General features: G+C 56.6%; 1 protein-coding gene across 1 annotated transcript in view; it reads left to right on the forward strand.

The window, feature by feature from the left end:
- The first annotated feature begins 5,426 nt into the window (after nt 1-5,426).
- Nucleotides 5,427-27,282, forward strand: part of LOC147600355 (axonemal central pair apparatus protein HYDIN-like) — a 39,527-nt gene continuing 17,671 nt past the window's right edge. Inside the window, exons 1-21 of the mRNA XM_086751245.1 lie at nt 5,427-5,499; nt 8,549-8,612; nt 8,794-9,052; nt 10,956-11,099; nt 12,258-12,401; nt 13,237-13,550; nt 15,160-15,307; nt 16,010-16,219; nt 17,103-17,240; nt 18,919-19,096; nt 19,286-19,416; nt 20,475-20,608; nt 21,090-21,226; nt 22,083-22,210; nt 22,319-22,510; nt 22,897-23,046; nt 23,708-23,947; nt 24,226-24,394; nt 24,937-25,122; nt 25,967-26,143; nt 26,781-26,957. Coding sequence (XP_086607371.1) covers nt 5,427-5,499; nt 8,549-8,612; nt 8,794-9,052; nt 10,956-11,099; nt 12,258-12,401; nt 13,237-13,550; nt 15,160-15,307; nt 16,010-16,219; nt 17,103-17,240; nt 18,919-19,096; nt 19,286-19,416; nt 20,475-20,608; nt 21,090-21,226; nt 22,083-22,210; nt 22,319-22,510; nt 22,897-23,046; nt 23,708-23,947; nt 24,226-24,394; nt 24,937-25,122; nt 25,967-26,143; nt 26,781-26,957 — 3,493 coding nt within the window. The remainder of the gene's footprint in view (nt 5,500-8,548; nt 8,613-8,793; nt 9,053-10,955; nt 11,100-12,257; nt 12,402-13,236; nt 13,551-15,159; nt 15,308-16,009; nt 16,220-17,102; nt 17,241-18,918; nt 19,097-19,285; nt 19,417-20,474; nt 20,609-21,089; nt 21,227-22,082; nt 22,211-22,318; nt 22,511-22,896; nt 23,047-23,707; nt 23,948-24,225; nt 24,395-24,936; nt 25,123-25,966; nt 26,144-26,780; nt 26,958-27,282) is intronic.

Consider the following 27,282-nt stretch of genomic DNA (forward strand, 5'->3'; position numbering starts at 1 on the left):
GAATTCAGCTTCAGAGCTGTAGATTTCCAAGGACTGCTTCACTCCAGCGCCAGGCCACCAGGCCAGGCCAGTCGTTATTCATTTTAAGCTTCATCGCACTCTAGGAATTGCTAACTGCTGCTTCGTTCTTTCCCCTCACGCTGCGGAGACCGCTGCTGCCACTCTTTCCTTCAGGAAGCCGTTCAGGTCACTTCACAGCCGCACAGAGCGACGGGATGAGTCAAGGCAGCGGCTGAAACGTAAATAGGCAGTCTCAGCCGCGACACGCGCTCAGAGCCAAACCGCTTCTGAGCTCTGCTGCACTGACTGAGCGCACTGGTGAGTCAGGGTCACCCTGGGGAAGCCACCAGAAGCCGGTACCTTCTGCTCCAGCCCCGCTGCAGCAAACCCCGCTGTCCCAGCATCCAGCCCAAGGAGCAGCGGCTGTCCTGGCTGTCCCCTCTGGAACCCACGGACACACTCGCTGTCCTGGTTTCGGACGCTGCGGGCGAGGAGAGAGCCCGTGGCGCGTGCCCAAACGTGGGCCTGAGCCATCAGCAGCCCGAGCTGCGCCCCCCTGGCCAGAGCAGGCAGCCCCCCCAACACGAGCAGCCCTCCCCGGGCCGGGCACCGCGCAGCAGCACCCACAGCCGGGCCTGGCGCCGCCGCCACAGCCCAGGCTCCGCCCAGAGCCGCCCTGGCCGCGGGGATCTGAGGAGCCAGCGCCGGCCTGGGGCACGCAGCCACCGTCGGGGAGCGGGCGGCCACAGCCCGGGGCCTGCACCTGCGGGGGTGCCGGCTCTGATTGGTGCCCTAGGCTGTCACTCTGCCCGCATCTGCCTCTGATTGGTACCCGGGGCTGTCATTCTGCCCTTAGCTGGCTCTGATTGGTCTGCTGGGCTGTCACTCTGCCCTCCTCTGCCTCTCATTGGTTCGCTGGGCTGTCACTCTTCTCTTTTCTGTCTCTGATTGTTGCCTAGGTCTGTCACTCTGCCCTCGTCTTGCTCTGATTGGATCCTTGGCTGTCACTCCGCCTGGTTTGGGCCTGCCCTTCCCTGTGTGGATGCTGCTTCTGATTGGCCCCCGGGGGGGTCAGGCTGCTGGGCTGCAGTGCCCGCCCTTCACCTGAGGCGCTGCGTCCTCTGATTGGCTGCGTGGGATGTGCCCCTTGCCCCTCCCATCAAGTGATGGGTCAGGCAGCTTATCAATCGTGCGCGTGCTGCTCTCCCGCCAGCCGTGATTGGTGCCGCCGGCACGCCCCGCCCCGGCAGGCGGCCCAGCTCTCCTGGCTGTTCCCACCTTTCCTGTGGGCCTCCCAGCCTGAGCGGGCGTTTGGGTTTTGTACCCCCTGGCTCCCCGCGGCGAGAGCCGCATCCTCGGCCACGCTCCCTCCCTGAGAGCCCCGGGCCCTCCCCTCAAATAGGCAAACAAGTGCATCTGCAGGAGCCCGGGGGCAGCTGCGCCTGCGCTCCAGAGACGCCTGAAGCTGCCCTGAGCCCCAGGAGGCCCTGGCGCCTCGGCCTGCGCTGGGCCCTGCAGCCCCGCGGGGCCTGGCAGCGCTGGGGAGCCCCCGGGACAGAAGGGAGGGGCCGTGGTCGGCCCCCCTGGGGAGAGCGAGGGCTCCGTCCTTCCTTCTGGCCGCAGGAGGGTGCCCGGGGCGGGCACAGGGAACTGACTGCCTGCGAAATAGCGCTTGATTTGGGAGACTGACTGCGAAATATCGCTTGATTTGGGAGACTGACTGCGAAATATCGCTTGATTTGGGAGACTGACTGCGAAATAGCGCTTGATTTAGGAGACTGACTGCGAAATACCGCTTGATTTAGAAGACTGCCTGCGAAATATCGCTTGATTTAGGAGACTGACTGCGAAATATCGCTTGATTTAGGAGACTGCTAGGCAATGCCTAGCAATCCTGTTTGCCTTGAAACTCACTTCAGCTTGTCAGGGACTGGAATTTGTCAAGAAACTGGTATTTGTCAAGGACTGATATGTCTAGCAAAGGACAGAATGTCAGTTCAGGTTCGGTCAGAAGTCGGAAACTGCTGAAATGCCCCAGTGAAAGGAGAGCGTGGGTGAACGACTGAAGCTCATCTCCAGGAAGATCAGACCCCTGGAGAAGGGAACGACCACCAGAGACAGCTCTGAAATGCTAACGCAAGTGGTTTTTTAATAGCCCCGCCTCGCTCAGGCACATGTATGTCTGTATTGTGCAATCCTATGGATGTGTGTACCTGCACCAGATAAATTTTGGATAAAATGTGCTGTCGGTGTGCGTGCTTTTGGAGGAGCGATCCCCCACGCACCCGGCGCCGAATAAACATGCCTGCTTTGTAACTCTCTCCGAGTTGTAGAGTTTGATCCGCGCGTCACGCTGACCCGGGGTGTCCTTGCAGCAAAGCCCCCGTTGCCCCACAGGAGCACAAGAACCCGGAGGGGAGGAAGGGGAGAGGCGCGTTAGGCAACCTGCCCCCTCCTGAGACAGCCCACAGCACGAAAAAGCACTCGCATCCTGCCAAGTTTGTCCCCGTGCACAGAGGTGGACACCTCCTGTGTGCTCTGGGCTGGCACAGCCTCCCCGAGTCGTGATCTGGAAAGTCTCATTTTTAAGGGACAATGTGTCTTTCATTACCCACAGCAATTTATTTCGCTGTCCCATACCCGCGGTGTCAAAAGGAGGGCAGGAAAGCTGGTGGCGGGGCTGGCAGGCGTGTCCCAGAGGAGCAGCTGAGGGCTCTGGGTGGTGCACGGCGCGGAGCCATTGGGCACCAAAGCCAGCTCGGGTCGGAACCAAGAGGTTCCCCTCGTTTTCAGGGCCCAAAGCGCCATTTGTAGCACCAGCCCATCCTGTCAGTGCCCACCGCCCCACTTTTGGGGCCAAAATCCTCACTATTCGGGTCCCAACCCGTCTGCTCTGGCCCCCGGCCTTTTCTAGGGGCCCAAATTCCATCCTGAGGGCCTAAACGCGGGAGGCCCAGCCCGTTGCCTGGCAACGCCCGCCCAGAAGTCAGGGGGGCGCCAGTGGGCCCAGGACAGCCAGTGCCATTTGAGTAGGCGGGGCCAAGTCACGTGATTGACAGTGAGCAAAGAGCCAATCCCAGGAAGCATCGCCCCAGGGCAGGGCGGGCACTGTGCCTGCAGAGAGTGACAGCCCGGGCCGCCAATCAGATGGAGGCCGAGCTGTGCAGCGCAGCGGCCTGGCCGGCAGAAGAAAGAGGATTTCTTGCGCGCTGAGGCCAAATTCACCCGCTGGCCTGTGCTCCTGCAAGAACAGCTGGGCGCAGTGCTCTGCAGCGCACAGTGTGCCCATCCGTCCCCAGCCTTTCCGTCTGCAGCGCCGTCGGTTGGCGTCCGACCAGGCCAGAGGCCGCTGCTGCTGCTTCAGCCCCAGGGAGGTGGGGTCCCTTGAAATGAGAGCGCTGGCGTGTGGGCAGTGCCAGCCACGGCGTCTGTGGGGACACAGAGCTGTGCCTGTGGCTGAAACGGCCGCTTCTGCCAAGCTCGTGGGCCCCGAAGGACCCCTCTGGGCCTGGATTTGTGCTGTTGAGCCATCTGAATTCTCCAGGTCCTGGCCCAACTGCCCTTGTGTGAAGCCCTGCCTTGTGCCTACAGATCCTTTGGCTGTGTGACCCTGCCCCATGTCATGAGCCAGGAGGAGTTCCCAGGGGAATACTGCTGCCCTGAAGAGAAGAGGTGAAGGTGCTTCTCTCTGCTGCTAATGTAGCTCTCGGCCAGAAAGACTGACCTGCCTCAAGCTGCTGCAACCTCTGTCAGGTCTTGCGGGGTCTTCATCTGGATGAGAACATGCAGGGAAATAACCAGGCCATGGTATCCAGATGGCAATGTCTGCCTGGTGAAACAGGGCTGAAGGAGCTGTCCTTTGTCTGCTGCTCTGAGGCTGACGGACGGAAAGCAGTGGCTGGGAAGAACTGCAGGTCATATCTTGCCCTGCTGACCCGACCTGGGAGCCCTGTGTTTCCCTGTGTCTGGCTCATCTGCAGCAGCGTAGGGAAGAGAAGGAAAAACGGATTGGCCCACAGGTAACATCTGACTCTGAGCTGAAAGGATGGTGGGCGGAGGATGAGCTCAGGCCGTGCTCAGGATCGCAGTGCACACGCTCCCAGGGGAAGCGCGTTAATGACTGCGGTGCTTCTCAGGGCCAGTTCTTGAGGCAAGGCCTTTTTGTCTGAGAGGAAACGTGGGGAAGATGAATAGCTGACGCGCTGTTTTTAAGTATTTGCCACTTGGACGTCCCGTGGGATTTGCCCAGGGCTCAGGGTTTGCAGTGTCGTGGACGGAGTCTTACTGAAATAGTGGCGATGCTCCCTGTGAAGCAGAAGTTAATCTGCAGAGACCTGGTTTGGAAGTGCTCTGGTTTGCCATCTTATGCAACTGGAGTTTCCCGCTGTGCTCGTGACGGCCAGCCAAGCAGTTCTGTTTCCTTAGCTGCAGAAGCATCTCTGGCCGTGAGATGAAGATGAGGGATCTGAGCCACAGTCAGCAGGCACTGACCTCCCTTGAGCCCCGTGCCAGAGCCTGCCCAAGAGCCCTGGGCAGGGGCACTCGGGTGAAACGCATCCGTTTGAAGGGAGCCCCGGTGCGCAGAGCGATGGAGCGCGGAGGCCGTGTGGAGCTCCTGGGTGAGGGAGTCAGGGGGAGCCTGGGTTCAGGAGAGAGTGGAGAGCTGTGTGTGTCAGGCTGTGCTTCTCGGGGTGCTTCGTGAGAGCGACAGGGCCGGCTGTGCTGGGCTGTGCGCGTGGGTGTCAGCCTGTGCCCAGAGCCCTGCCACGGGCAGGCTGGGAGGTGCGAGGTGCCAGCAGAGCAGGGCAGCGGGCTGAAGCAGGGTCCAAGTTATCACCAAGCGTGCCGGAGAGAAGAGCAGCTGGCCCCTTCTGAGGGCAGCGCTGGCACCTCTGTGGGCTGTGTGGGACTTGGCTTTTGGCATATTGGGCCAGAGTGGGTGTTTGCAGGTGGTGTGTGGCTCTGCTCACGGTCAGTCCTGCAGGCTAGCTGGCTTGGTCTGAGCCCTGGCACAGGTGATAGAGCTGGGACGAAGCCTTTGGGTCCTGCCATGAGTTCCTCTGGCCGCTGCTGTGTTTCAGGGTAACACCCCGAGGGATGTGGCTGCGCTGGAGCGGGGAGGCTGTGCTGGCGGCAATGTCAGAGATGCCTGCAGTGGCCATTGTGTGCTTTCCCTGAGCTGCTGTTGCTGCTGTGAGATGAGGCCCTGCTAGCCAGGCGCTCTGGTGTGCCTGCCCCAGCAAAGGAGGGAAGTGCGGCTGGTTTCTGTGGCGCTGGGGCAGCAAGGAGCGGGTCAGAGATCCCTGCTGATGGCGTGCGCTGCTCCTGCGGGAGTGGGTGGGCGCTAGCGTCCCCGTCCCCTCTGCCTCCGTGTCCGCCATGGTGTTCCGAAGCCGCCTCCTCCCCTCTGTGTCCCTGCTGTCGCCATGGCGGTGTTGGGATGCCCTTGTTGCTACGGGAACGAGGGCAACAGTCCGGCTGAGAGCTGGGATCAAGCGGGTGAGTGTGCCTCGGTGTCCCCGCGGCGTGGGAAAGGTGAGGGATGCTGGTGAGCACCCCCGTGCTGACGTGGCTGCGTCTTGTCCCCTCTGAAAGAGGGAGGGCAGCCGTCGGTGCCGCTGAGCCCAGGCTGCTGAGGGTCGGGAGGAGGGGCTGGGGAGCGCGGCTGGGCAGAGACCCAGGGCTGTGGGGGAGCTCGCGGAGGGCTGACACCCCCTGTCCCACGCAGCGGTGTGGGGGCACCCCTTGTGTGAGAGGGGGGAGAGAGGCAGGGCTGCGCCTGGGCCAGGGCCACCTCGGGCCTGACAAAGCTCTCCTGGGAGCAGGTTGTGCTCCCCTCCTGTGGGATCCCTTCCCCTGCGACCAAGCTGCTTTTCTGGGGGAGGATTTGAGGGGTGAGGTGGCCTGTGGAGCAGAGTGGGGGCTCTGCTGCTGCCTGAGAGGCACCTGGGGGCGGCAGCGCTTTCCGTGTCAGGGCCTGGGAGCTGGAGCCCCTTCTTCCCCCGCAGAGCTGGACAGGGAGCAAGCTTTGCTCCCCAAAAGACAAACTGCCAAAACTTCTTCCTTTCTTCCCAAGGGATGCCCTTGTGACTGCATCCAGGCTGTGGGTTAAACGTGGAGGGGACAGAGGCTGCCTGCCTCGCGGCTGCTGCTGTTGCCCTCCTCATCTTGCACGTGGCCTTTTGCATGTTCTGGCTCAGCCTGTCAATGAGGGGTGAGATTATTTGTGCTTGCTCTGTCTATAAAATGGGGTGAAGGCTTATGATGAGAAGTGCAACAGCTGGCCCAGCTGGAAGGGACTGCAAAGCTGACTCACCGCGACTCCCCTTGCGTTTTAAACCCGTGGGTGATTTTCTGGGGAGCGGTTCCTGCGTACACCTAGGGAAAACAGCAAGGCTGGACTGCTCCAGGAGGGTGCAGATTTCTCAGACAATCTGATCCCCACAGGAGTCTTCCTGTGATTTCCAGGAACTTGGAATGGGCTCTTGACAGGAGCCCCTCAGGAGTGGTACGGCTTCGCTCACCTGCTGCTCTGGATTCAGCCATGCACAGTCAGCTCTGACCGCGCGTCTGGCTGCTGGCTGCTGCCCTGGGGATCCACTCATAGTCCTTTGGGTTCTGCTCTTCCCTTCCAAAGTCGCCAGCTGCGTGGGAGCTCTGATGCATTGTGAACCAAAATGAAATGTGGGCCAGATGCCCGGCCAAGAGTGAATAAAAAGGCAGAGCTGGTGCAAGTTGGGAAGGCAGGAGAGCAGAGGGAAATGCTGGGAGAAGAGACAGTCGTAGTGTAAGGCCTTAAGGCAGGAGCCGTAGCTGTACATGACAGCATGTGGAGCTGTGGATCTCCAGCAGCCTCTTGGAAGGGAGCTTGGTCCACCTCAGTGTCAGCTGAGAGTCGGCGTTTGTTTAAAGAGCGAGCAGGAAGGTTTAACACCAGGCTCCTGGTCATTCTCTCAGCTGTGCTGGAGCTTTTGCACTGAATTGCAGGGTGACAGTGCCGCAGGGAGAAAGCACAGAGGAACTGGAATAAAAGGTGATAACAAAAGGGAAATCGTGCTGCTGTGGAGTGGGCCGTTGGCCTGGCAGGGCATGGTGGTCTGCGCTGGGTCCCCCTGGGGAATGCAACGCCTGGCTCCATCCAGACAGCCTAGCACCATTCCTCTGTAAGAGTTTCTCGGGTGCAACGTCCTGCGCGGCTCGTTGGCAAGCTTTGATAAATGAGCTTTGCCAGTTAGCAGCCTTGCAGATTCACCTCCGGAGCAGAGCCATCAGGTCTCCTTTTCAAGCGAGCTCCCCTGTGTCAGCATGAATCCCAGGAGAAGTTGTACATTAATGTCAATGAAAACCTGCCAGCTGCCAGCTGGGTATGAAGGTGTTGGCTGGGTAGCCCTTGGCTGACGGCAGAGCAGTGGGTGCCTCTGAGGCTAGTGATGGGCTCCGCACGGGATGCAGAGACAAGAGAAGAGGGCTGGTGGGATCCTACGTGGTCGCTGAGGCCACTTCTCTTGTCTGCCTTCCTGGGGTTGTGTGGATCCCTGGCCTTTGAGACAAAACTGCATCTGGTGCTGATGTTTGGGTGGTTTCAGGAGGCTCAGTGGCTGTGGTCTCTCTGGGGGAGCAGGCAGAGCTCTGCTGACAGGTTTTGCTTTGGTTGTCGTCTTCCAGAAACAGAAGTGAGTGCTTCAGTCCTTCAGGGGCTGTTGAGAAGCGCTACCTAACTCTTGGGAAAGAAGACTTTGGTGCTTTTGATCAACCGGTTTTGCAGAGCTGTTCTTCATGCTCTCAGCAGTATCGCCCAGCCACGTGGCTGCTGCGGTGGGATTTGAGCAGTCCTGGCTTCCTCTGCCCTTGAGCCTTTGTGCAAACCTGGCCACCCTTGTTGGGGAGCCAGCAGCGATAAAGTAGCTTCCCTTGGCGCGCGCTCCAGAAGAGAGACTGGAGGGGGAAATAACCTTCTCCTGAGGATGGGCATCCCTTGGGTGGGCAAAACCGGGTTATTGAGGTGAATCTATTAAAAGACACAGTGAGTGTTTCTTGTACACGAAGGAATCCATTTCCATTGCATATTCATTTTGCTTTCTGTCTAGCTGTAGTTATTTATCTTACAATGTCACTGCAGCGTTAATCTCGGGGAAACGTCTGTTGATCCTGTGTTCTCACAGTGCGTCTTCCTAAAGCTCAAAGCAGCTGCACTGTTGAGGCAAAGGGCGGTAGGTGTGGGGCAGTGGCGGTTGGCTGTTCCCTAAGGGATGGGGGGCCGATGTGGATAACATTGGTGCCAGGGCAGGGACCCCACCACGGGGGCCAGCCCAGCATCCAGGTGGGCAGATGAGGCTGCAAACCCTGCAGCTCCCAAATAGCATCTTCAGAGGAAGCCAGCTGAGGCAGCAGCTCCCAAGGGGAAGGTGAAACGGCAGCCAAGCTGTTCCGCCATCCAGGCAGCCAGGACAGGCCAGCTCGGCATCCGAAGCAGCGAGACCTGCAGGAAGCACCTTGGAAAAATGCTCTGGGTCTCAAGCGCCAAAGGCTGGTGTTGCTCTGTCCACAGCAACTGAGATGATGTTCTTCACGCAGCTTTTCTTCCATGAGGCAAACAGACCAGCTAGTGGATGGTGATGAACTTAGGGGCAGCCAAGGTCTGGCTTTTGCTGAAGCTTTGAGCTGGGTCAGCCTTTTTGGAGGTGGCTTTATTGCGCAGTGTGCAGTGCGCTAAGGCCGTGGGGGTGCTGAGGCTGAGGGACTCCTTGGAAATGGCAGCTCCCATGACATTTTCCATCTCTGCTTCTCTTCTAGCTTGGTTCCGTGCTGCTGTTACTCTTTCAAGACAATGAAGAAAGGAGGACACACTCATCATCTCTGTGGGACAATGGAAGGTTTTGCCCCATCTCACCGGTGTGACCGTCTGCCTGCCATCACAGACACCAAGGGCAAAGCTTCCTTGCAGAGCCGCAAGCCTGCCTGCCCTGTGTTTAAGCTCCATCCTCTGAGGATGGAGCTGATGCCAGGCCAGAGCATGGAGATGGTGCTGGAAGGCTTCTCCAGCACTCCCCAGGTGAGGTTGCCCCGAGGGCTGAGCCTTTCCCATCAGATCACCTGCGCTGGGACTTCTTCTGCAGCCCCTTGACATTTCCCTGAGAAAATGAGCAAGTGCTTTCAAGGAACTGTTGTAGTGGCACAAGCAAGCTGCCACCATGGCGGTACCAGTTGCGTTCCTTGCTGGCCACCATCAGTTGCTAAGGCTTTTTCATGTTTCTGTAGCTACCATAAACCCACCTTGCTGCTAGCAAAAGATGGGCAGAAGGAAGCATTACTAGCTCAGGGGCAAACGGCAGGTTACGAGGTGTCACGTGCTGAGGTGGAAGGGAAAGGCAGAGAAAAGATGCTACACTTTGACTAGGAGAAAGTAAAGAAAAATGCAAAAAAAAAATGCAAAGCTTCTGGGGGAAGCAGCGAATAAAACAAAACACCGGTGAAGGGAGGGAGTGTCTGGGAACGACATTTTTTTCCTCTGTAGGCAAAGATGGACAGAGGGCTGCTCTAGCTCTAAGTCCTGGAGGAGAAAAACAAGCACATTGTGCCAGCTGTGGTGATCACAGTGACGGTCCCCACGTGGGAAACTGTTCCCAGGGATCACTGTATTTGACAGCTTGACTTTTGTCAGTGTTTCCATAACTGCCTGCCCCAGTCTCGCAGCCAGCCCCGCTGTCCCAAGGGCAGCCAGGTCTTGCGGCACCCTTGGATGGCAGCTCAGAGAGGGAAATGTCAGCAGGATTGCTGGCTGTTCTCCTCCCAGGCCCCTTCTTTCCAGGGGAAATCCAGCTCTGCAGAGAAGCTGCCGGCTAACCCTGCTGCGCATTCCCTGCCTGCAGCATTCCTGGGCACAGATGTTTAAGGGAATGGGAACTAAATCTGCATTAAGCTCCTGCTGGTATGAGTGGTTTGAAGGTTGTTTGAAAGCGTTGCCTCAGTGGTAGCTTGAAGAAGACTTGATTACTCCCCTCGCTGACTGTGATGAGACTGTCCCAGTGCAGCTCTGAGCCCACAGGTTTAGCTGAAGAGGAGACAAAGGTACCAGAAAGGAAATAAAGTGCTCAGGGCACTGGTGAGGGTGTCTTGCCTGGAAAGCTGAAAGGGCATCTGTGGGCACAGCTGTGGCTTTGTGGCTCCTGCAGTCAAAGCCAAGACTCTGGGAGTGGGCTTTCCACCTTCCTTGGGTCTTGAGAACTTAATACTCCTCAGGCTGGTCAGAAGCCCAACTCCCTGCCTTGCCCGTGCGACACAGATGATTTGGAAGGCTGTAGGCTCAGAGGAGGAGTTGGGTTGTGGTGTTGTACAAGAAGGAAGAGTGAGAAATGAAAGGAGGAATTGGAGAAGTGAAACCATGGGAAATGAGGAAAAAGTCTTGAATGTAAGAGCATCTGGCTTAAGCAGAGGCTTTTCTTGTGAAGGGCAAGACCTCTCTTTCCTGGGGTGCTTTAGGAGGGCAGAGTACACGAGTGATCCCCTCTTGACCTGAAAGCAGGCTGGCTCCTTGGGTTTTTCCATGGATCCTTTCCACTAAGCTTCCAAGGCAGGGTCTGCTGGCGTTGGCCCTTCCAGCACCTCCTTCCCTTCATATGGTTCTATATTTTTAATCAGCTCCAACAGCTCTCCGTACGTATTGTGCTTAGCAAGGGGGCACATCAAAGCAATAATCCTTTGTGGCAGGGATTATTACGGCTGTAGGCAGCAGGTGACTCACAGGTGCCTTTTGTGGACGTTGGGGTGTAGCATTATGGACACTGGCGTGCAGAATAAATAGGAAGCAGCATCAAAAGAAAAGGGGGCTCTTGAGGAGACCAGTGGCCGTCACTTCATGGCAGCAGTACGGTCCGTGGCTGGGTGATGGTAAATGCAGGGTGTGTTCTGGATGCCGTGCTAGCACCCGCCGGGTGACCTGCGACTCTTGCACACAGGTGGTGAAGGAGCGGCTGCTGTGTCACGCCATCGTGGGAAGGGAGGGAAGGAAGAGGCAGATAATGCACATGGACGTCACGTGCGAGTTCATTGCTCCCGTCCTGCAAATGTCCTCCAGGGCAATCACTTTCCGGGTGGAGAAGGTAAGTCTCGGGACTGCATCCTGGCATTTAATAGCGTGGCCGAGGCCTGAAAGCCTGTGGGGTGCGTGTGCTTGTGCTCAAGGAGGAAATGAAAGAGCTGCTCCAAGTCAGAGACGGGACTTTTTTTAACTTCAGCCAAGTAAAACTGAGATGACAGCTGCTGCGCTGAAGGGGATCATGGCCACATCCAGAGAGACACAAGGTTCTGCAGTCAGTGTGAAGGGAGGTTCTTGAGGATCCTCCAAGGCACGGTGAAGTCTGAACAGCAGTCCTGTAGGGAAGCAGAGGAAAACTGAGATTGCTGTCAGCTCCCCAGGGTGATGAGCAAAACCTGTCATCTCTTGTCTCTCTTTGCCTTCTCTGACATTGGTATGGATGCTAGCTCTTCGCATTTCCCCAACACTCACCTTCTTCAAAGGACCTGCAGACGTCTTCAGCTGCAGCGCTGAGAACAACCCAAAGCAGGTGCCCTTTAGTCTCTGGATCCCAACTCCTGCGTCAACTTTCCCTCTCCCATGAGATAAACATGGGTCTGACAAAGATAAGATATTTCAGTGTTTAGTTTCTGTGTTTTCAGATGTCTCCTCTGGTTCCCAGGCATCCTGAGAAGCACAAAATCCTGTGAGCTGGCAGATTTAATTAGAAGCTTTTCAGCTCTCCCTGATGTCTGCCTGTGGTGTGCTTGACGCCACGCGCTCCGATTTATGGAGGGCTATGGCACTGCAGCTGTTTGATATCAGCACGCACAGCACTAGTTTCCCAGACACTGTCTGGTTTCTATAAACCATGCAGGAAACCCAGAGCAATGCCCCCTGTAGCAGGGGCCTCAGGAGACAGGTTGCTACCGGGCAGCTGAGGTTTCTCGCTGACTGTGTGTGCGTGTAAATGTTCCAAACTAACCTCAGGCTACTGCAGGCTCTCCACTACAGGGTAAATCCTATTCCCTCCGCTGTCCCCACACGGGATGCTGCAGTTTCTGAACATGGAGAGCATCTGATAGTCTTAGAGGAAAAACTTTTGGAAGGATACAAACTAATGAAAATCGTAAATAGAGATGTATGCATGTCTGGGGTTGAAAAAGTTGCAATGCGTCAGAAAGGGAAGGAGGTCCATGGCCACTTGAACTTGATTTTTTCCCCTTGTCTTCTGTTTCTGTAGCAACCCAGTGATGTCCTTTGCCTTCAGTACAAGTCTCTTTCTTTAAAAAACGACTCCTCCCTGCCAGTCAGCCTTGTCCTGGCCTTAGAGCAACCCTTCTTCATCTGCGATGCGCACCGGCAGCCCCTCCCTGCAGATGTCCAGGTGAGCAGCCGTGGACCTTCCTGCTGGTGGGTGTTGGAGAGGGAGGAGTGTGGTGGCGCGTTTCTGGTGGGAGGCCCTCCAGTAGAGAAGTTGATACTTTAGAGTCAGCAGTAGACTGGCCTGAACTAAATCAGATTTGAAACGAGCTGCTGAAGGAAACAGAATATCATCTGAATTGGGGAAACACACCTGGCTCTAAGACATGGAGAGAAGGCAGCAGGCAACTAGGTCTGGGCAAGCCGGGTAGTAAAGGCGTCTCTTGGAAGCCGTCCCAGCTCTCCAGCCGCCATCCTCAGACCACTTCTGGAGCTGCTTGCTCTCTTGGAGGGCAGCTCTGCCTTCAGCCTGGTGCCTGCCCTGCTGTTAGTGGAAGGTGTGGGACGTGGACCCTGCTAAACACGTGTTGTTGTAGGCACGGCCACCACTTCTGTGCCGTGCTGGTGACTAGCCCCGGCAAGGGTGAGGACGCAGTGCTGTTGTGCTTGTGTTGAGTGTGAGGATAAAGAAGTTTTTCTAGAGTCAGGGGAAAAGGCCCTGGCTTGCCAGAGTGCTGCTTTGGTGATGTACTCAGCATACAGCTTTGGTGGGTTCCGAGTACAGTAGAACAATATTTCTTTCCCCCTTGTATCGCTATCGATGCAGAGCACAGAGATGTGAGCCTGAGGCAGTCTCAGAGAAGACTGCTGTGGTGCTTGCGGTCAGGTGCACACTGTCCAGAAAATGAAGCATGACCTGAAGCCCACGTAGGGGTCACACTTTGAGCATTGACACGTTTTATGCCCTCAGACCTTGGGACTTCATCAGCTGGTGGTGAATGCTTTTCATCTCCTTGCAGCCCATGAAGCTGGAGGTAGGGGTGGAGCTTCATCTCTTCATCGGCTTTAACCCTGCTTATGAAAAGGATTTGAATAGCCGGGTAGCAGAGAAGACTCTGAAGATACAGTTTCTAGAGCACCCGCATGTGGAGCTGGTCCCCGTTAGGGGAGAGGTCTACTTTCCCAGTCTCCGCATCCAGACCACGGCCCTGGACTTTGGCGGCATCTTGAATGACACCGAAGAGGAGCGTTGCGTCGAGATGACCAACTGCAGCCCGCTTCCTGTCCGGTACCACTGGATGCTCCTGCCAAACAGCCACGTGAGCCGGAGGAGGTATGTGCACCTCTGCCCTCTCCTTGAAGCTCTTCTTCCTGATGTCCTGCCTGTCCTTGGCAAAGACCAAGGCTGTTTGCCTGGGACCTGACAAACTGCTTTCCACTTTGCCTTGTGGAAATAACACCTGCCAGCTGTGGTCAGGGGAGATGCTCAGCAAACAGGTGATCTTCACCAGTTTGATGCTGGGAAGGAGACAATGTTCTCCAGCCAAGCAGGGGCTGTAGGATACTACCAGCACGTTTTGCAGAGCCGTAAGCTAGAATCCTGCTTTATTTCTGGAGCTACAAAGCCATGCTTAGGCACTTGGACAAGCAGATGTATCATGTGGCCTCTTTTCCTTCCCTGCCAACTCTGTTTGTTGTCGTCTCGTACTAAGAAGCTACAACGGCACTGCCACCAGCACGCTGTGCTGCTGTCCCAGCCTCTTGCTGCTGTTTGGCTGTAGCCTCTGTACTGGTTCCCCTGGGAAGGAAAGCTGGCGTGGAAAGCTGCTTTCTCAGAGCTTGGTGGCCTGAGGCAAACAGCACCTTGGTGAAGTGAGTTTCCATCTGTTAACGTGCACGTCACCTTCACGAACCAGCTCTTGAGTGTTTCACAGCAAACGGCAGGTTCTGCTGTGGCTTCGGGTACAGCTGTAGATGTTGGCGGGAGGACTTGTCTGAGCATCCCTGGTGAGCAGGGCTGTCCAGCGCTGGCCTGTGGGTTCCAAGCCCAGTACCAGTCTTCCAGTTGCGCTGGAGCCCATCTCTCAACACATTGCTAGCAGTTCCTCCCGCTGTGGCCTCTCTGCACAGGGCAAACGTCTGGTCTGGACAGTTTTAATTACAGCAGCAAACGATGTTGCTGTAACGCTGTAGGAAACAAAGCCAAGTTTACCATTGGACATGGAAGTGCTGCTATTCCAAATACAAGAGATCACCACGAAACAGTTTTGTTGAGGGAACTGGGATCTGGCCCGGAGGAGACGAGCTGTTGGAACTGGAAATGAGCTGTTGCTCCGAGCAGGGCTTGGGGGAGAAGTCCTGGGAACTGGGGTAGCCCGTTCACAGCTGAGCCTTACCAAGTAACAACAAGTCTTCAGTGTGGCCCTTCTTGATGCAGGGCGCCTTCAAGAACAGACCCTAAAAGGCAGAGGGAAGTCTGCAAGAGCAGGTGGAGGGAGGTGGGCAGGGAAGGAGGAGCAGGGCTGTAAGCTCTGCTTGGAGGCCTCTGCCATCTCCTGCTGAATTAGACTAGGCTAGTTTAAGTACAAGCAGGCTCCATCCCTGCTCCGGCCTGATCGCACTTAGAGAACACTACCAGCACTGCTGCTTGTTTCGACGGACCTACAGCTGTGGGTAATTGTCAAGGGAAATTTCAGGAGAAATATCCAGTAGAGCTGCAGATTCTCTCACTTAGGCCCTCTGGGTGTGGAAGGCACGGTCTGCAGGGGTGGGTGCTTTCAGGAGGGCACTGGGGGGTCTGTTGTAGCTCATCGCTGTCCAGATCTGCCCCTTTGTGTCTCAGTCTCACCTTTTTGCACAGTTCATGTGTCTTTTCTTGCTGCGCTTCTTACCTCCCCACAAGGCGTTCACCTCTGTCCTCTTCCACTTCTCCTTGCAACCAGTTACCAGCTGCCCGCACCAGCGCTATTCCAACAGCGAGGCGCGTCATCCCCGGGCAGCGTGGCGAGGATCAAGACTCAGAGCCCGGTGAGGATGAAGGAACTGAGGCAGCTGGGGGAGGCAGAGCCCCTCGCCTTGAGAGCAGAGGATGTAAGTAGGAATGTGTCTCTCTCCTGCATTTCCAGTGTGGCAAGCAGTTACGCAGCTCCCGCTCCCACGGGTGGCTCTCAACCCTGCTCACAGAGCAGCTTTGCACCCCTCCAAGCACATCCCACAGCACTACTGCAGCGACTGGTCACTGGAGAGGCTGTGCGGGACGTGTCATAGGATTGATGGAGGGCATTACCTCTGCTGCACCCATGGAGGGCATATCCATCTTGTCTCTAATCGAGTGGTCAGCAGGAAATTTCTGCAGTAGATTTTGCTGTAGCGTCTTGAGAGAGAGCAGCATGCAAATCAGAGAGAGAGTGCAAAGCATCAGGAGTCAGAGGAGCTGGGCTGGAGTCTTCCTAGGGGCTCCTAGGGCTCTCACCTCCAAGTCTTTGTGTTTCTCTAAAGGCAGTAAAACCTGTTTCTAAAGGCAGCAGAGAGAATTTGTTGCTGCCAGGAGACCTCCAAAGTACTTCAGTGTAGTGTATTAATGAATGCCTTAATGAGTGAGCAAGGGAGAAAATTTTTCCCGTGGTTACTGTGCTGGAAAGTGGAATGGATGCAGGCTGAGATGAGGATGATTTTGCCTGTGTTTGAGGGAGAGGTCCCTCCAGCCATGTCTGTCCTTTTCTCCAAGCCACGGCTCCCCTTCTGCACCCATTTCAGTGCTCGACATCTTGATCTCTCCTCCCTCGCTTCCAGGTTTTCGACATCCTGCCGCTGCACGGTGTGCTGCAGCCAGGCGAGAGCCAGCGAGTCACCTTCACTTTCTTTGGCCACGCCAACATTGTTGCCCGCGCCATGGCGCTGTGCAGGGTGGAGGGAGGCCCGACCTACAAGATGGCGTTGAGTGGGGAGGCTTCGCTCATCAGCTACCACCTAGACATCATGGAGATTGACTACGGGCTGCAGGTACCGTGCACTTCTCTTGGCAGAGGTCCTTGTCACGAAACCACCACCAGCGCGTTGCTGCCCACCTCGGTCCAGGGCTCTCTCCCCTTCCCAGCTACTTTTTGAGTGATACGTCCTGCATCCAGGCTGGGTTTTGATGGCCATCTCCACCCCTGCTCCCCCAAAATTGGCAGTTCCTCCTCTTCAAGGTCACTCATGCTGCCTCCTGGGGCAGGCAGGATCCCAGAGGTGATCTCCAGGGGGACATGCCCCAAGACATCCATCCACTGATCCGCTCCTAAAGCCTGAGGTGCAAGGAGATGCTCTCTTTCCATGCTCTTGATTAACCAACACAGTAAACCAGGGAGGAAGTGAACTTGGGCTTCCCGTCACTGTAGCTGGAGAGAATGTCCCACAATGATCCCTGCTTTGCTTCTTTTCAGCTCAAAACCCCCCAGATATTTCCAGCTGTTGGCCCTGTACATGTTGCACGTCCATCTCCCTTTGTCGCTGTCACTGCAAGCTCTGCAAATACTTGCGTGCGGGTGCCTGTTCTTCTGAAATGTCTTGGTGCCTCCTCCTTTCTTTCAGCCAGCTGTTAGATGACACCTTGAAGTGCAGAGGGCTGGCATCCTCTTTGGTTTCTTGATTACTGATCTGTCTATGGTTGGTATTGCCCCTCTGCATGCCGCCATCACTCTCTGTTCCTGTGCAGGGCTAAGAGCTACCCTGTGGCTGTGGGCTCCCCAGCCTGACCTGGGAGAGTCAAGTGCCCGTATCTTCTCTGCAGTCCCTACTTCTCTCTTGCGTTGTGTTCATTTGCTCTCATCCCAATGCAAGCAGCAGGAGACTCCCAGCAGCAGGCTGGTGTGTGTAACTTCCCGCTCCTCTGCCCTCTCTTCAGCCGTTTCACAAAGTCGCGGAAGCAGAGCTCACCCTGCAGAACAGCGGCAAGGTGGGAATCACCTACGCGGTGCTAAGCCCCAGCACGGCCACTGCAGACAGCCCGCTGCCCGGCGTGCCCCTGGTTGTGCCCAGCACGGTGAGTAGCACAAGCGATGAACCCTGGGCCTGTCTCAGGCTGCCCAGGAGAGGGTGAGAGGGAAAAAAGGGAAAAAAGACAAGACCCACAGAAGCAGCCAGGAGAGACAGGGCTGTAAGCAATTGCTGCTGGGGGGCAGAGAGGGTCAAGCAGGTGCGGGCCTGAGAGAGTTCCTTAACGGCCGCTGCTGGCGGGTGGCCCTGCTGTCACACAGCACCCACCGGCGGGAGGCACGAGTGCTTGGGGAGCTCTCTGGCCCCCAGCTGCTGAGCTCTCTGCTCATGCTGGCGCTGGAGCCGGATGGCGCAGACTCTGCTGAGGGTCGCCTTCCCCCGGTTGTGTGATTGGACAGGACTTATTCCTGGTGCGAGCCTGCACAAACCCTGCCTGCCCCCTGCCAGCACTAAGCAGGGGAGACTGAAATACTTTCTTGTTTGGGCGTGAAGGTCCTTTGCCAGAAATGGTGACAGCCCCTGTACTGGTCCCTCACTGCTCCAGCTTTGCTGCTCTGCAGCAGCTTTGTGGGGCAGTGAGGGGGGCCAGGGAGGAGCGGGGCTGTGGAATAGCAAGGAGAGGAGTTTGCAGCACCCCACCATCCCAGCTTCTCCGTTCTGCGTGGGTGTCTTTGAGCTGAAGCAGTGTTCCTATCTATGTCCCTTTGTGCAATGGGAAGAGGAAGCCAAATGGCTTTCACATTTCCTCATGCCTGTCTCCGAAAAGGGCTGAGACGCTGATGCCCCCTTCCCGCGAGCTCCCGAAAGCACAGCTCTGCTTGGGCCCGGGCAGTGGTTGCTGTAGTTGCTTCATGGGCCCGGGCAGCTTGGCAGGGCTGGCTTTCGCTGCAGCTGTGTTGTGTGCTGCAGTAAGGGCACAGGAGACCAAGTGGCAGGATGTGTCCCGCTCAGCAGCTTCTCCCTGCAGCGTGGAGGGGAGCCGGGAGCTGAGGGTCCAGCCCAGTGTGTAGAGGGCGAGCTGCAAAAGCTGAGACCATGTCCTGTCACCTCGAGCAGTGGTGCTGTCTGCTTGTAGTTGCTCCTGACCTGGCTGGCGTCAGCCCAGCCCGGGACTCCGACAGCCCTTCTGGAAGCCCAGAGAGGAGGTGGCCTTCCTGGCAGCACCTTCTTCCCTGGATCTCCTCCTGCACTGGGCTCCTGCTTCTCCAGAGATGTACGTTTGCAGATCACTGTGAGTCTGGAGAGACTCGAGCACCCTGGGTGCAACCACACAGGCAGGAGACGTTTGGTTGGGATCTGTGAATACGTCGGCGCTCAACACCAGCCTGGGCACCACTGACGTGCTGGGACAGGAGCTGCCGGCCCGTCTGAGAGTGCGGGCACTTCCCTCATCTTGCGTGGCGGCTGGCAAAAGAGCCTTTCTTCCCTCAGCTTGGCTCTGGCTGGCAGAGGGCACACCTCGTGAGCAGAAGAGCTGTGCTCACGCTGAGCAAAGGGCAGGCAGTGCTGTGGGAATGCAGCCTTAGGAGCCCTCTGAAGGACACAGTGCATCCTGGTGCAGGAGATGTGAGCTTTGGGACAGAAGAAGGCCAGAAGGCCATGTTGTCTGACCCTTTCTCAGCCTGGAGAACATGCCTTCTCTTGGCAGCATGTCTATCGTCTGAGCCATCCCTCCACCAAAGCCTCTTTGGTGCATTCCCTCCCTCTTCTCCCGCGCTCTGCAGGGTTACGTTGGACCTGGCACGCGGAAAGTTCTCAAAGTCTATTACCTGCCGGGAGTGCCTGGAGGCTTCTGCAGGACTTTCCAGATCCGAGTGGCTCACCTGGAGCCAGAAGAAATTTCCCTGAAAGGAGAGGGGAGCTTTCCCAGGATCTGCTTGGACCTGCCCAGGAACGTCAAAGGTAAGCACTGCCCGTCTGCTCCCCAGGAAGGCCCTGGGGTTTTTTTCCCCCATGTTATATGTCCCTAGGGCATCTTGCTTGAGGAATGTGTTTCTGGGAGAGGCCAGTGTTAGGGGAATGGGGCTTCCCAGCTTGAATGGGAATGGTGCTGTGCCCACACTTGTATTTGTGGATGTTCTCTTCCTTCAGGAAATGAAAAATATGAGAAGCTGCTCAAAGAGGCGAAAGAAAAGGTGGAAAAAGACAGCCAGAGGGACGAAGCAGTTGTTCTGAGGGAGGCTGCGGCAGCGGAGCCACCCATGGACAACTCGCAGAGTCTGGTGAGGAACAACTGCTTCCCTCTTTGGCACAGGGTGCTCCCCCTGTGTCCTTTGGGCCCCTTGCACCCCACAGCAGGCTTCCTGGGGTCCTGCTGGCACTTGGGACCTCCCTGCCCACACCTGCCCATGGTCATGCATCAACTCAGCATTGCCCATGGGCTGCCCACCTCGGGGCATTGTCCCTCCCATAGATGCACCAGCTTCCTGACTGCCCCAGGGAGGGATCCTGAAGACCCTGCTCAAGGCATCGAATTGATGGTTCTTTGTGCTGGCGCTGCAGGTCATGGCTGGGGTGTCTGTGGCTCACAACAATCGGGACAATCTGTTTAACAGGGCCTGCAGCATGACAGGACAAGGGGTCATTGTTTTTAACTACAAGAGGCCAGATTCACACCAGGAATAAGGAGAATTTTTTTTATGATGAGAGTGTTGAAGCAGTGGCCCAGGTTGCCCAGAGAGGTGGTGGATGCCCCATCCCTGGAGACGTTCAAGGTCAGGCTGGACAGGGCTCTGAGCAAGCTGATCTGGTTGGAGATGTCCCTGCTCGCTGCAGGGGGTTGGACTGGATGATTTCTGAAGTTCCTTTCCAACCCAAACCATTCCAGGATTCTAGGATTCTCTGAACCCAAGCCCTGCCAGGTTTACAGAGTCAATCGCAGCAGCCTGACTTGTGCCCTGGGGTTGTGCTGTCGGTGCTCAGCTCCAAGTGGCACCGGCCCAACAAAAGGTTCCCTTTTCAAAAGAGCTTTTGTCCAAGCTGCTTTGGCACCGGCTGGGCGCAGGCACTCGGAGCACTGGAAGGTTCCTGGCTTGTCCGTCTGCCTCTCTGACGAGATCAGCTTTTGTAACAGTGACGGGCAGGCGAAGGCGCTGGAGTTCATTTCCCTAGAGATAAGGTCCTGGCTAAGAGAGCAGGAGGTGTCACAGACACTGAGCAGTGAGCCAGGAGGACCCCATCACCCCTCTCCACAAGAGCAGGCTGGGATCCTGTTTCAGAGACAGGGTTGTGCCTTGGGAAGGACCTTTGCTAACCAGCCACTGTCTTTCCTTGTCATCAGTTGGACACTCGGCTGCAGATGCAGATGGAGCAGATGCTGGTAGAGGAACACGCCCTGGCACAGCAGAAAGCTCTTGCCTCCCATCCCCCGGAGGAGACAGCCTTTGACCAGCCTTCTCGTCAGAGCCTTCTCAAGTCAGTGGGGACTCTCATAGCCTATCTCCAGGCACCCCGAGGGTAACAGCCAGAGGCGCAGCCCTGCTGCTGCTGTTTTGGGGACAGATCTGGTTGCAGAGCGGTGGGGGCAAATCCTATTTCAGGGTCCTGAAGCAAGTTCAGGCTTGGGCTGTACCCCTGGCTCAGCAGTTCCACGGAGACCAGTGGAGGTCCAGTGAACTTGTCTGCAGTGGCTTTTCATAGCACACGAGCGGTGACCAGTATCCATTTTAAAGTAACTTTATTTTAAGGTCCCTTTGCTAGTTGAGGAAGCCTAGAACCTACACTCCCTGGGACTTGCCAAAGTCTTACTACCAGATAGTCAGGCCTTGGGATTCACTGACTAGAGCTGAGTTTCTACAGCAGTGGACACAGAAATACCCACATTTTTTGCATCGTCCACCCACTTGGAAACGTAGCCAGGCTGTGGTTTAAGAACTGTCCTTACTCGTCCTTTCAGGGCTCAGCTGCCCGAGTACATCCTGGACCTTGGCTCTGTCATTCCTGGTGACATCCACACGCACAGCGTGAAGATCACCAACACTGGCCACTTCCCTGTGTCCTTCCACGCCGATGGACAGGTCCTGCGTGACACAGGTAACCAGTGCTGGAGAGACTTCTCGTGGGCTTGAAGGAGCCTTGTCTGACAAAGTAGCTTCAGCTGCTGGCCATGGGGAGTTTTTTGAGTGCTTCTTTGTCTAGTTCTTCCTCCTTGCGACCCTCTCTACCTGCTGCTTTGGAGCCTGACTTCTCCTGGCCAGCAGGACCCAGAGACCTGGCCTGCCTGTGACTGCCCTAACACTTCCCTGGGGGCTAGATGGGCTGATCAGCGTGGTCACCTCTCAGCAACCTCTGCTCTTGACTGCCAGGAGTGTCATCTGAGTTTCTTTGTGCACTCTGGGCTTGTGTTACAAGCAGACGGACTCTTTGGGGTTTGGAAGTGCATTGCTTAGAGTTCATAAAGATGTCACGCTTGTGTTCAGCCTTTATTGAGAACGTGGCCTGTGAGGTCCTGTGTTGTATGGAAACAGGCTTCTGAAGCAGGCCTTTGAGGTAAGGCTGCACTGCCATCAAACGGTGTCTCGCTGTGTCTGAGGGGTGGTCAGGTGTCTCCTCTAAGTTGTTTTCCAGGGAGCACCATGGCATGGAGGGATCTTAGTTGGAAATTCCCCTTTGGAGAGGTCTGTGCATCCTTCCGTGGGATGCCTGAAGAAGAAATTGCTGGAGGTCCTGAAATGATAGATTTCCTTTTTACCGTGTGGACCTTGGATTCTGGCTGTGAAAACCCTTTGTCCGTGTGTGGTGAGAAGGGAGAAAGAGTGGCAGGCTTCTCCGGAGAAGCCAAGGGGTCCTTCAGAGAGCCAGCAGCCAGGACACTCGTATGGCCTTAACACGCTTGTGACACATTGATGTGGGTTGTGCCTCTCAGCTGCTTTATTTTCATCTGTTCAAGGTTTCAGTGTGGAGCCTGCCCGTGTGAAACGTCTGCCCTGCTGGGAGACAGAGACTTTAGAGGTGCGCTTCGACCCACAAAGTGCCAAGCTGCCGCTGGGAGAGGTGGACGTGCTCCTGCCCATCAAGGTACCGCATGCTTCCTCACCTCCCTCACCACCTTTCAGGGCAGGTGGCAGCTTGGGACAGCAGCAGATGTCACCTGGGCTTTCAGCGGGATGCTCTGTCCTTCACTAGGTAACAGGGGGCCCCACATTTCACGTCCGTCTCCGTGCCAACGTTGCTGTGCCGTCCCTCTGCCTCTCCAAGGATACAGTGGAGTTCTCCACTGTCCAGTGCGGACAGTGCCAGGAAGAAACCATCCAGCTCCACAATCCACTCCAGGTCCCCTGCAAATGGTTCACCACCAGGAGTGAGCCTGTTAAGAAGGTAAAGCACAGACTCCGTGGAACGCGTAACGTCGTGGTTGGGCTTTCTTTGCCCCTCTTGCCCTTTCTGCGCCTGTGGCTGCCTGAGCCCTTGGGCTACAGCCCACCTGAGGAAGCTTTAGAGGTACAGAGCAAATCTGGTTTGCCTGCACCTGTTCACTAGCTGATGCTTCACTTCTTTGCCAGCTTCACCCATTGCTCCTCTTCTGACAGTGCATCTGCGCACCCTGCCTGCACATTTTCCCTCCAGTTCTAGGCCAGTGGTGGCTGTGGCTGGTTTGGACGTGGGTGCTCGCAGCACCATGACAGTATCTCAGAGCACTGCAGGAACCGAGACTCTGTCCTCACAGACCAAGGAGACCTCACACGATTGGTTTCTGTGCTCAGGTGGACAAACGTTTGTCGGTGCGCATGCATCGGAAGCTGCTCCAGGAGTTGAAGGCCAAGCCCTGTGTCTTCGAGGTGCTGCCCCCAGCTGGAGTCCTCGCTCCAGGACAGCGATGCCACGTGCAAGTCAGGTTTTCACCTGTGGAAGAGGTGAGATTGGCGAGGCAGAAACACCTGATAGACCAATTTAGGTCCATCTGTAAAACAAATATGCGGTTCCCCTGCACACCAGGACTCATCCTGCTCACTCACCCCCAGGAGGTCTGTCAGGGCAGTGTGGTAACGAGAGCCCAGCGTGGGGAGGAGGAGATGAGGTCTACCTCCGTATGGAGCTTTCTGCAAGCCCCGTCCCCACTGTGCCTCGGTTTCCCTTGCAGCACAGCCTTCTGAGAGGGGCTTTGAAATCCCCATGGGGAGCTTGCACAGCGAGCATCAGGGCACTGCAGTGTGGCTACCTGTGGGTGCATGATGGGGAACTCTGCCTCTTTCCCATCATCTTCCCCCTTGCCAGGACGTATTTGCAGGCTGCATTGCCCTGGTGCAGAGCACGTGGCGTGCTCACAGGGGATAACGCTGGAAGGGCCCATCGAGGCTAATCCCGCTGCTGGTACCAGCAGACAAAACAGCCGCCAGACACCCTCCTGGGCACGGCAGGACAGTCACCTGCAGTGCTGTGCTGCCAGCAGTCCCCATGGCCCTGGCCCAGCCTGTCTGCATGTTCCCAGGCAGTCTGACCTTGGGGAAGGCTTGAATGGGAGGCCCTGTCACCTGGGGCTTCATGGAGGAGCTTTCTGTGCTTCTCTCTTTGCAGAAATCCTACAGAAGCAAGGTGAAGATTAACATTTGCCAGAGCAGCCAGCAGCTCGAGCTGCAGATGTCGGGGCATGGGCTGCAGCCACAGCTGGAGTTCAGCCCCTCGGTGCTGGAGCTGGGACCATCGCTGCCGTGCAGCCGCGGGGCAGAGGGGACAGTGGTGGTGAAGAACCCGTGCGATTTCCCCATCGAGTTTTACTCCCTGGAGTTCGACCAGCAGTACCTTGCTGAGGAGCAGGTGAGAGGGAAGGTCTGGTCCCATGGGCACACTCCCGTCGCTTCCTAGCGCTCCAGCCTTCCCAGGCTCGTGCCAGGGGGGTGGAGGCAGTCCCCAGGGCAAAGCCTGGTGGCATTTCAGGGTTGGCCACCTCTGCTGGCAGGTGTGTAGGGGCTTGGATAGTCCGTGCCGTTGGGAGGAAGGAATGAGGGAGAAGATGGGTTGCCTGGGGAGTCTATTCGTGTGATGAAGGTCAAGAATCACATCCCACCTACGTTTTTTTTTCCCTATGCACACAGATCCTGCGGACGCTGAAGGATTACGATCGCCACAACACCTTGTTGCTGCCACCACGTGCCCCGGGTGAGAAGCTGCCCCCAGAGGTGCTGGAGTACTATGAGGACCAGAAGAGGCTGGAAGAGGAGCAGGCACAGTCCAGGACTGGGGAACCAGCAGGCCAGGACAATGGTGAGGGATTGGCATTGGCTCTCCTGAGTGTGGCCACAGCAGGGAGCTCAGCCCACACACCCTGAGCTCCCCATGACCTCGTTGTCCGTGGAAAGCCCATGCTTTTAGCAGCTTCCCATTCCCTAGCTTGGTGGAGGAATTTCCAGGTGGAAATCTGTGGCTTGTAACACGCATCCTCTGCCAGCCCTGAGTGCAGCCAAAGCAAGCTCGTATCTGCCTGCCGTGGACTGGGGCAGTAGTCAGGATGTCCCCTTGTGTCCCTCATCCACAAAGAGTAGGATGGGATGAGTTCTTCAGACAGTCGGACCAGGTCTAATACCACTGGCTATGTCCGATTTGTTTCTTCCCAGCAACAAAAGCACAAGCTCAAAATTCCCCTGAGGGCAGCCAGAGCCTGGACAGACTTCCCTGTGCCTTGGGAGTCTCCCTCCTTGGGCAATTTTGTGTCTTTTGCATGTGGCTGTGCAAAGTGTCAAATGGCAAAGAGCAGATGCCTGAGCATGTTCACTCTCTTCTTCCCTCCCTGTGTCCTTCCTGCTGAGCAAACTTTGAAAGTGTCCGGTCTCTGTCAGCTCAAGGAGGGAAGCACTCTGCTGGGATCATTCACACCATCTCATCCCACAGCTCGGTCGTTCCCTCCTCCATTTTTGATGAAAGCCAGTCCAACAAGGTGGACTCTAAAGCTGAATGTGGAGAAGAGGAGGAGGAAGGCGTTGAGAAAAGATGCGGGACAGATAACAACCCTAAGCTCGTCACCTGGTTTATGTCCATTGTGGCAAAGGGGTCTCAGTGGAGGACTTGAGTGTCAGCTCCATCACTTCCCTGCAGCCTGGGGCCACCTTCACTCCTGTAGGCCCGGAATGCGCTCTTCTCTGGGAAGTCTGCAGGATCCCGGGAGGAGTCTGGGGCAGGGACAAGGGAGAGGCCAGGGAGGTTTTCCCCAGCTTTGCCACATGAGCATGTTTGCCCCCAGGAGCTGCTGGGATCAGGATGATGCTGTTCCCTTTGCTAGGCAGGGCAGGGCAGGGCAGGGCGCTCGCTGTCCTACGTGGCATTGCAAGCTGAGTTGTCTTTTGGTGACCTCCTGAGGTCAAAGGTGGGAACTCTTTGTAAATGCTGTTCTGGTGAATTCAGAGCCCGGCCAGATGTCCTGCTAGTAATATTCCTCAAGCATCCGGCTTTTGGATAATGGCTTGATCCTCAGCTTGCGATCTGCCTTGGGACTGAGTAAGATGCCTGGTTCTGCCTGTGTCCCCTTACTCAGCAGGACCTGAGACCAATCTCCCATGACGACAGTTCATGAAAGATTTGGCCCAGGCCTTTCAGGCATTGCTGGCTGCTTGCTTTGTTCTCTTTCTGCCACCCCATTCTGCCACCCCATTTCCTGTACCCTGAAGAGGCACCTTCACCAGCATCTAGGGCAGACCCTGATCTGCACAAGTCTAAAGGAAGGGCATGGTGAGATCTTGGGTGTGACGTTGGTTTCAGCAGTCTCCTCTCCCAGGACCTGAGGGGATGGGAGGATGATCAGGATGACAGGTAGGCAGGAGACCGACTTTTCTACCTGCTTCTGCACAGGAGAGCATCAGCAAAGCACCGCCAGCAGCAAGGAGGCAGCGGGAGAACTGGACAACAGCCCTGTCACTAAGGCCATTGCCCGCCACCTTGGCATCGATCTCTCTGCAGAAGGGCGCGCAGCCCGAAACCGGAGAGGGATCGTCGTCATCGTCCATGGGGCACCCCTGACAGGTACGTGAGCGGCAGGCCGTGGCTGCCAGGATGGGGGGCAGCAGGAGAGACATATATCTCCTGGTGGACCACGGTGCTTGGTTGACCAAGTGAAGTGAAGCAAGGTGAGCCACAGCTCTGCTGGTACATGAAGCAGCCTCAGGCCTTCGCCTAGCTGGTGCAGGTGGTGTGGCTCATCTTGTGTCCCTGCTAGGAGCTGGGCTCTCGTTCCCGCAAGCAGTGTGGCCATGTTCCTGTTGCTTTGTGGGACCACATTGCCTCGGGTCCATGTTGCCTCGTGGGAGCAGTCCCTAGCCCACACTGACCCTCAAAGTGTGCCCAGAGGTTGCCTGAGACAGCAGCGAGCAGCACAGGCTAGCGAATAATAGTCTGAGTGGTGGTGGGACAGGGCTGGAAGCAGTGTTCTGGCCCAGGGTCGAGGTCACCACAAGGGACAAAGTCCTCAGCTGAAGATGAGGTGGAGATGATCCACATTTCTAACCATGCTCAGGCTGCCTCCCTCATGGTCTCTCCTTAAGGGGCACGTGCTTTCCCCCTGCCCTTGAAAATGTGAAATACTTTTTGGGGCATTTCCAGAGCCTGTCCCTGACAATGCCTCATGTGCAAGTGTCACCAAGCAGTCTTCCTCTCTCTCAAGGCAAGACCACGGCAGCGGTCGCGCTGTCCAAATACTATGGCGCTGCCTGCTTGTCCATCGATGCCGTGGTGGAGGAAGCCATCTCGAAGAGGAGCAGCTCAGCAGGGCTGTGTGCCCAGGAGCTGTGCATCAGGGCTGCCATCGAGCAGAAGAGCCGCAAGGAGACAGAGCGTGCGGGTAAGGAGAAACGCTGGACCCCCAGCAGCGCTTCAGAAACCCACCATGACCATCCACCTCCCTTGCTCCAGAGAAGCAGCTTGACAGCCCTTGGGTCTCTTGGGGAACATGGCTGCAGCGTGTAGAAATGCAAAGCCGTTTCTTCAAACATCTCTGGGTATTAAAAAAATTCTCTATTTTCCGGGATCCGGCAGGGGCACTTTTCCTGCTCCTGAGCTTCTTGGCACGGGTTCCTTTTTCTAGGAGCAGTGAAGCACACTTGTTTGTGTCTTACTGAGAGTTCTCCTGTTTCCTCAAAGCTGAATCCAGCTTGCTCCTCAGGGCC

The sequence above is a fragment of the Chlamydotis macqueenii genome, chromosome 6, assembly GCF_036417535.1.
Source record: "Chlamydotis macqueenii isolate bChlMac1 chromosome 6, bChlMac1.mat, whole genome shotgun sequence".
NCBI classification, from domain to species: domain Eukaryota; kingdom Metazoa; phylum Chordata; class Aves; order Otidiformes; family Otididae; genus Chlamydotis; species Chlamydotis macqueenii.